The following is an 8,230-nucleotide window of genomic DNA, read 5'->3' as shown; positions in this document are numbered from 1 at the left end:
AGGTAGGTAGTAGGTACCTAACTACATCAGTCAACGTGATATCATGGTTATGTTTGGTACAAAACAATGTGGATTGTGTAATCTTATCATCGAATAGGTAGCTACGATTTTTTTGTCTCTCTAAATAAATTGTTGCGATCCGAAAATTTGCGATAAGAACTATACCAATGATAACAGCCAATTTTTTTGTGTTGCTGGCAATCTTTTTAACCCCCGACCCAAAAAGAGGGGTGTTATAAGTTTGACGTGTGTATCTGTGTATCTGTGTGTCTGTGTATCTGTGTATCTGTGTATCTGTGTATCTGTGTATCTGTGTATCTGTGTATCTGTGTATCTGTCTGTGGCATCGTAGCGCCTAAACGAATGAACCGATTTTAATTTAGTTTTTTTTGTTTGAAAGGTGGCTTGATCGAGAGTGTTCTTAGCTATAATCTAAAAAAATTGGTTCAGCCGTTTAAGAGTTATCAGCTCTTTTCTAGTTTTCTTGTAGAAAGGAGGTTAGATAACCGTTAGGTTCTTAATATTATGTCAATAGACAAATGTCAAGCTGTCAAGATGGACGTTGCCTAAATACATAATTATTTATTTGAAAATGATGTTTTGGAAAACTCAAATACTTTGGATCGTCGGGGGTGTTATAAATTTTTAATTTACACTTGTTATACCATATTATACTGGTGTTAAGTTGGTATATTTTTACTATTTTAATATTTAAGCATGATTTAAGCATTTTTTTTATCAATAGAAAGTAATATACCTATATCTACTTGTTCAGAGTTGAGTTTATTTGTTTAGAGCACTTTAAAAAAATTTAAGCAACTTATAGTACGTGTACTTTCATCTGATAAAAGAAAGAATTCTATAACAATTGAATGCGGGAAGGGTAAGAAATTAGAAAATGTAAAATTGCCTAAGGAAGTTTGGTTAAGAGTGCTATGCTGCACTTTAGAGTCTTAAATTCATTCATCTTATAAGAACACTCATCTGATAAATAACCGAGGAAATTCTTACATCAATCGAAAGTGGGAAGCGGAAGAAATAAGAATAAGTATCTACCTACATAGATATTATGTACCTATCTACCTATAAGCACTTTGACATTTAGATTAAAGAATAGGTGAGCCCACTCATATAGTTGAGGGGAGTCAGTAGTTCTGAAAATGAAATAGATCCAAGGTAAAGTAAAATTTAGATTATTTCTATCCGAGTCTTACATCAGGCAGCTTGCCAAATGATTTACAAGATAATAATCGTATTTTCAGATTTACAAGGAACCAAAAGCGTAATTTGCTAAACCAGACAAATCTAATATGGTGCAACATGCAGAATGCGATATGCTCTCTCTCCCCCCCCCCCCCCCCCTCTCCCACTGCTAAACGTGCAGGAAAAGCCAGCCACCAAGCAAGCAATACGCACCACCACCACACAGCACCACCCAAAAACCAAAACCACTCGACACACATTTCGCCCCGACACCGGAGCATCCTCAGGAGATGTAGACCTTGTAATACCGAGTTGCAAAGTACATAATACCTATTATAGTAAATTGTAAAGTTGTATATCACGGACTTCCGCAAAATAACGCCGGCTTCTATACAATATTTTCAATTTACAAGGAATTTCAACACTAATGCATAAATAATAATTCATAATAATGATAACTTATCGATCTACCATCTGATTATTCTGTGTACTCATGGTGCACTCGTATTATTTAGAATGATGTGGCACTTTACTAGGTCAGATATATTATGGTATGTCGTAATAGCTATGTTGACTGTGTGTTCATTTGTGTTGTCAGTTAATATCAACGCTCCATCAAGAGCACACGTCCAAATTAAATAAATATTATATTATAGATTACGCTGTTACCAGTTTGTTTAAAAGTTTTGCTTTTTGATACATTCCGTCATCTTCTTTTTCAATGTAAGTTAAAAAATACTATATATATAAAAAAATACTATATAATATTTATTATGACTACTTTTATTCATTTTTTTTGTAATACATAAAATTTATTGTAGGTATTACAATAAAATAAATAAAAGTAGTCTACTATGTATTACGACTATTTATATTCGTTTTGTCATAATCCTATTAATTACTAATGTTATAAACGCGTAAGTTTGTTGTATCGATGGATGGATATTTGTTACTCTTTCACGCAAAAAGTACTGGAAGGATTAAGCTGAAATTTGGAATGGAGATAGATTTTACCCTGGATTAACACAATATCTATTTTTTATCCCGGAAAATCAATGATTACCCACGGGATTTTTAAAAACCTTTATCCACGGGAATGAAGTCGCCGGCATCAGCTAGTTAAACAGTTTTTGATTTAATTTGGTTACTATACTATCCGTACTAATAATATAAGTATGTATTTTTATAAGTGCGACAGTGTATTTATCTTCTGCTGCTAACTTTTCACGGCCCATCTGTTCAATCGATTTCGATGAAATTTGGTACAGAGGTAAGCTTGTATCCCGGGAACGGACATACAAAGGTAGCCTATTTTATCCCAAGCTAAGTTCCCGTGGGATTTTTAAAAACCGAAATCCACATGGACAAAACCGCGGACATCACTATCAGTATATAAATATATATACATGCTAAATTATCTCTTATAAGTACTTTGTTTTGATGTAAAGTCCAGTAAAACAGGTTATTGGATAAGTAGGTATTTACCTACAGACCTTATCTAAATATACAAAAGGCAAAGCTGATTGACTGATCTATCAACGCGCAGCTCAAACTACCGGACCAGTCGGACTGTAATTCGGCATGCAAATAGCTATTATGACGTAGAGTGTAGACAGACACTAAGAAAGAATTTTCAAAAATTCAACCTCCTAAGGGGTCAAATAGGAGTTTTAAATTTGTTTAATCCACGCAGACAAAGTCGTGGGAATAAGACTACTGTATGATATTAACAATAGGAATAGGTATTTATGTGTGATATTGTGTATGTTAGTGTGATATTAGCAGAACCGAAGGAAGAAGATTAGGTGATGCAAGGCCACTTCTAATAGGCTATTGCATCCTGTTGTAGATCTAGCTGATAAGTACAACCTATCATTAGCCTTATGTTGCAGCTACATTAAGGTTAACGACAATGCCCATCAACGCCATAATTATCGCGATAATCAACGCGTTAAACGTCTAATGCCAATTGAATTGGGGTTAAAATCGTCTAACGTCAATCGGTACTGTGAATGCCGTTGCACGTTGATCGTGGCTACATCTACGTTTCGTCAATCAATCAATCGTGTAGTAGTTAGTACCTATTGAGCGAACTGAAAATTATATCAGACCTCAAGCCATGTCCGATAAATATTTTTTTATATTTGAAACTATCGTAGAATTAATTATATTAATAACAATATTTCCTTATTCAGATGCCGCTAAAATTATATAAAATGGACGTGAGTCCGCCCGCTTGCGCCGCCATGATGATTTGCGAAATCCATAATGTACCCGTTGAGATGATTGAATTGAATCTTATGGAAAAGGAACACTTGACGCCTGAGTATATAAAGGTAAGACCATATTATTTTATGAACATTATTTTTCAATTTTTTGACTATACATATACCAATAGACTAGATACTTATCATCAAAAATAGACTAGGTATATAAACAGACAACCCGTTGTAAAACTTTAAAATAAAACATTATCTCTATCATGATCCTTTGATTAGTTTTGTCGTGAAAAGTAACAAACAGACTGACATGTCATTTTTATATACATTTGTGAATTTCAATATCATTTAATTAGCAGTTTTCATTTTTAATTAACATTGTAGTTTCTCTTGAACAGTCTGTAGGTATAGAATCCATTAAATTATAATATTTTTCCATTATTTTGATTAATAATAAGTACCTATTAAATTTCAGAAAAACCCATTGCATACTGTTCCTATGCTAGAAGATGGTGATTTGTATATACATGATAGGTAAGCTGACGATATCATAAATAATTATGTAACCTAACACAAATAAAAAACAAAAGTAGTTAGCACAAGGACACTATACCTACTTAGTTACTTACTTATACTTATTTATATACATAGTTAGTTTGTTTACTTAAATATTCTTGATTGTATTTTAAGCTAACAAGGTAATATTGATTATTTATTTCACCAAGAAATTACGTAATGGAGGTTGGTTTATTTTTATTTTGAAAGATTTTTTAAATGACTCTTTGCATGTCTTGAGCCTCACCTATTTTTATACCTACCAAAAAATAGTTGGTATAGAATAAGTATTTATTATTTTTACAGCCACGCCATTCTAACATACGTAACGGATAAGTATGGCAAAGATGACTCCCTATATCCCAAAGATTTAAAGAAAAGAGCACTGGTAGACCAAAAGATGTATTTTGATGTGTGGTTTTTCTTGCGTGTGAGGAATGTAACGGTGAGCAATTATTTTTTATTACCCGTTTATGGCTTAGTTTTTCAGTTCATCGCCATGGTTCATCGCATTCTCTATCAAATTAATTGCCCAACTGCACAATGAATAAATGAGGTGTTGTTGTCTTCTTCATGCTCCGAGTGACATTTATTTTTAACCCCCAACCCAAAAACAGGGGTGTTATAAGTTTGACGTGTGTATCTGTGTATCTGTATGTGGCATCGTAGCTCCTAAACTAATGAACCGATTCTAATTTAGTTTTTTTGTTAGAAAGGTGGCTTGATCGAGAGTGTTCTTAGCTATAATCTAAGAAAATCGGTTCAGCCTTTTGAAAGTTATCAGCTCTTTTCTAGTTACTGTAACCTTCACTGGCCGGGAGTGTTATAAATTTTTAATTTACACTTGTCTAGTCTTAATTTTGTATACCATTATCAAACGATAGAGCTCCAATGCTGGCCATTGGTATCTTGTAGGGACCTCCACACGCCATAGTCTTGCGCCGCTTGGACCCACTCGTGCCACTTCTTTGCCACTCATTTGATGTCGTCTGTAGTCTTTATACTGTGCAGCTTGTTACAGTAAACAATTATCCTTAATACAGTTGAGTTTATCTAATCTAAAACTATATTATGTGTTTTTCAAGTATCCGGCAATCTTTGAGGGGGTTAGTCAGCCACCGGAGAAGGTATTGAATGCAGTACGCGAAGCCTACGACAACATTGAAACATTCCTCACCCACACTAAGTTTATTGCGGCCGACCACATGACTGTTGCCGATGTAGCTGTAGCCTCTACAGCCTCGACCTCACGTTACGTCATCCCAATTGATGACAAGAAGTAAGTTTACATCCATATACTTATCCATACTTCTTAATATTATAAATCCGAAAGTACGTCTGTCTGTCTATCTTTTAGCTTTTCATGGTCTATCCTTTAAAAAGATTTTGACGAAATTTGTTGTCCCCGCAGTCCGTACCAATTTCCGCAAAATAGTCTGTATCTATAAAAGCTATTTTATATATTTATCGGAAAATCAAAAAGTTCCCACGGGATTCTTAAAAAACCTAAATGCAATTGGATGAAGTTGCCGGCATCATCAATATGTTATAAAGATACAAGTGGCTTGCATCGTGGAGATGGACATAGGATACTTTTTATTCCGGAAAATCAAAGAGTTCCCACGGGATTTTAAAGAACTAAATTCATGTGGATGAATTCGCGGGCATCGTTAGTAATAATACAATAAGTGTTATTTACATAACTACACCGTTAGAGGTAGTATTCTATGCTTGATTGCTGTTGACTTAACTACGTAAACCTTATAAATAGGTAGGTATTTATTTCAATCCTTTTTCTTCTTTCAAAGTTATTAGGAAGCGGAAGGGAGGAAACGTAAATGCAAAATCTCAGGTTTCTAGACTAAGTGATTCGAGCTTTACGTTGATGTGTCAGTCAGTTTATTTTTAGGGTTCCGTATCTCAAAAGGCAAAAGGAATCTTTGTAGGATTACTAGTATTAATTAGTAATTTGGTTTTACAGGTACCCTAAAATGCATGCGTGGTTCTCGTATATGGAAAAGCAGCCTTTCTTCCAAAAACGAACTGCAGCAGGCTCAGCGAAACTTAAGGAAATCCTACAGCAGCATTTAGGCTGTAAATTAGTTTAGATGTGATTCTTAATTAAAACATATTAACACATAAATAAATTATGAATTTTATTTATTATGTTATTAATTTATTTAATGTAATTTTGTTATTGTGATAAGATTAAACGATTGATTATTATAACTTGCTTTAACGGTGAAGGAAAACAACGTGTGGAAACCTGCATACTTATGAGTAGGTAGGTAGGTACCCCATAACGTTCTCAAAAGTGTGTGGAGTCTGTAAAACCAAGCCCATTTCATTCTGGATGATACCTATAGATGACCTAGCTATATTCAATAAGAATCCGTTGTGAATTAATATTGTAGGTAAAATAAACTTAAAAAATGTTGTTTGATAGAATAGGGAGATACTGGCGCCGATTCTGTTATCTTTTTTTTAACTAAATTTAGAGTATCTACATTCTTAAAAGCATTTAATATTTCTAAAAAAGGACGGAATATGAATTTTACATTTAAAGATTCTAAATTTTAGTGCACGCTACAAATAATAGGGTCGCGAATAGCAGCTGAAGTTACGAGCTTCGATAGCTCTAAATTAAATTTAAAACTGTCAAACTGTGTCTGTCATTTTCATATAACATTAGTAAGAAGAGAATGCGAATACTCTAAAATTTTGTTACCAACAGAATCAGTACCAATATTAATGAAAATAATAATATGTACCTACCTATTCAATTAAGCTGCATGAAACAAATCCCAAAATGTAAAGGAAAATAAAATGCAAAGTTTATCGCATGTTGCATCAGACAAGAATTTATCCGATTGGGCCGCATGCCACACCTTACGTGAACATGTACAGTAAGTAACAAAAATAAGCTGAAAATCGTTGACGTTATTATCTTGTCCCTTGCCGTCATATTGGCACCATTACCACAGTTCACGACAGTTAGGGAACTTGCAACAAAACTTCTAGGTTTCGACGTCACTGGCAGGCGTCAAATGTCCCTACATTTGACGCTACGTAGGTAGGTATTTGATTTAACGTCACCCATAGCCTAATATTTGACATATCGTTGACTAGCTGATACCCGCGACTTCGTTCGCGTGGATGTAGGTTTTTTAAAATTCCCGTGGGAACTCTTTGATTTTCCGGGATAAAAAGTAGTCTATGTCCAGGGTATAATCTATCTCCATTCTAAATTTCAGCCCAATCCGTCCAGTAGTTTTTGCGTGAAGGAGTAACAAACATACACACACACACACACACACACACACACACACACACACACACACACACACACACACACACACACACACACACACACACACATACAAACTTTCTCCTTTATAATATTAGTGTGAAGTGTGATTTAGAATCAAACGGACCGTTCTCAGTGCCATTCATTACCTTTTCAGTTTTTTATTGTGTGACGCGCATTGGCGCCGACATGACGGCATGGGACGGATAATTTATAGTGAACGGTCTGTCGTCTATAAATAAATAAAAGGAAAAGGTGACTGACCGAGTGATCTATCAACGCACGCTGTGTCTTTCTACCAATTTGTGCGGTTTGTGCCGGAAGCTCTTTACCTATATTATGCCATCGACAAATTTGCACGGCAAAAGATCGGAGGTCATGCTAGTATAGTGTGTTATAGCCATAACAACCCAGAACGGGTTCAAAAATAGCCGGACTTACACCCCCGATTAAAAAAAGACGAGGATTTTCAGTAAGTACCTAGTTCAGGGATACAAATATTTGAAGACGACTGTACATTTGTACACAAAGGATACAAATATACGAAGTGTGAATAAATCGTGAGCTGCGATCTGACCATGATATATGCCGGTACAAATTGGATTTATTTTCTCGCTATTGGTAGTGAGCAGAAACTGTTATTGCATGTATGAATGATGAGATATCACATGGAGAATACACTATGCTAAACACAAAATGGATGCATAACGTTCGATCATAATATTTATGCAAATGCATAGGGGCTAATCGACATCGCCTTAGCACACGATCTTGTGCTACTCATGTCCAGCGACTCGTTTGAGAAAAAAAGAATCAAATTCACAAAATATTGTTTTATGTATAGTATACCTATAGTAATATGTGTAAAATAGCTTAAATTTTTAACAAAAGTTTGCAGCAAATCAAAATAATTATTCTCGGGCTTTAAATGTGTGTAGAACTTGTA

General features: G+C 34.7%; 1 protein-coding gene across 1 annotated transcript; it reads left to right on the top strand.

Annotated features, from left to right (window-relative positions):
• The first annotated feature begins 1,766 nt into the window (after positions 1-1,766).
• Positions 1,767-6,136, top strand: LOC123866749 (glutathione S-transferase 1-like). Its single transcript, XM_045908428.1, has 6 exons — positions 1,767-1,926; positions 3,399-3,539; positions 3,898-3,956; positions 4,284-4,422; positions 5,063-5,256; positions 5,959-6,136. Exons 2-6 carry the CDS (start codon positions 3,399-3,401, stop codon positions 6,083-6,085), a joined length of 660 nt encoding a protein of 219 aa, XP_045764384.1. The 5' UTR covers positions 1,767-1,926; the 3' UTR covers positions 6,086-6,136.
• The last annotated feature ends 2,094 nt before the right edge of the window (positions 6,137-8,230 follow it).

This window comes from Maniola jurtina, chromosome 7, assembly GCF_905333055.1.
Source record: "Maniola jurtina chromosome 7, ilManJurt1.1, whole genome shotgun sequence".
Taxonomy (NCBI): domain Eukaryota; kingdom Metazoa; phylum Arthropoda; class Insecta; order Lepidoptera; family Nymphalidae; genus Maniola; species Maniola jurtina.
This window is presented reverse-complemented; position numbering and strand designations above follow the sequence as displayed.

Bases quoted from the DNA above. Each gene is read 5' to 3' on its own strand.
- LOC123866749 (XM_045908428.1), top strand. From the start codon at position 3,399: ATGCCGCTAAAATTATATAAAATGGACGTGAGTCCGCCCGCTTGCGCC. The intron at 3,540-3,897 runs GTAAGACCATAT...ATTAAATTTCAG, and splicing joins TGACGCCTGAGTATATAAAG to AAAAACCCATTGCATACTGT. The intron at 5,257-5,958 runs GTAAGTTTACAT...TTGGTTTTACAG, and splicing joins ATCCCAATTGATGACAAGAA to GTACCCTAAAATGCATGCGT.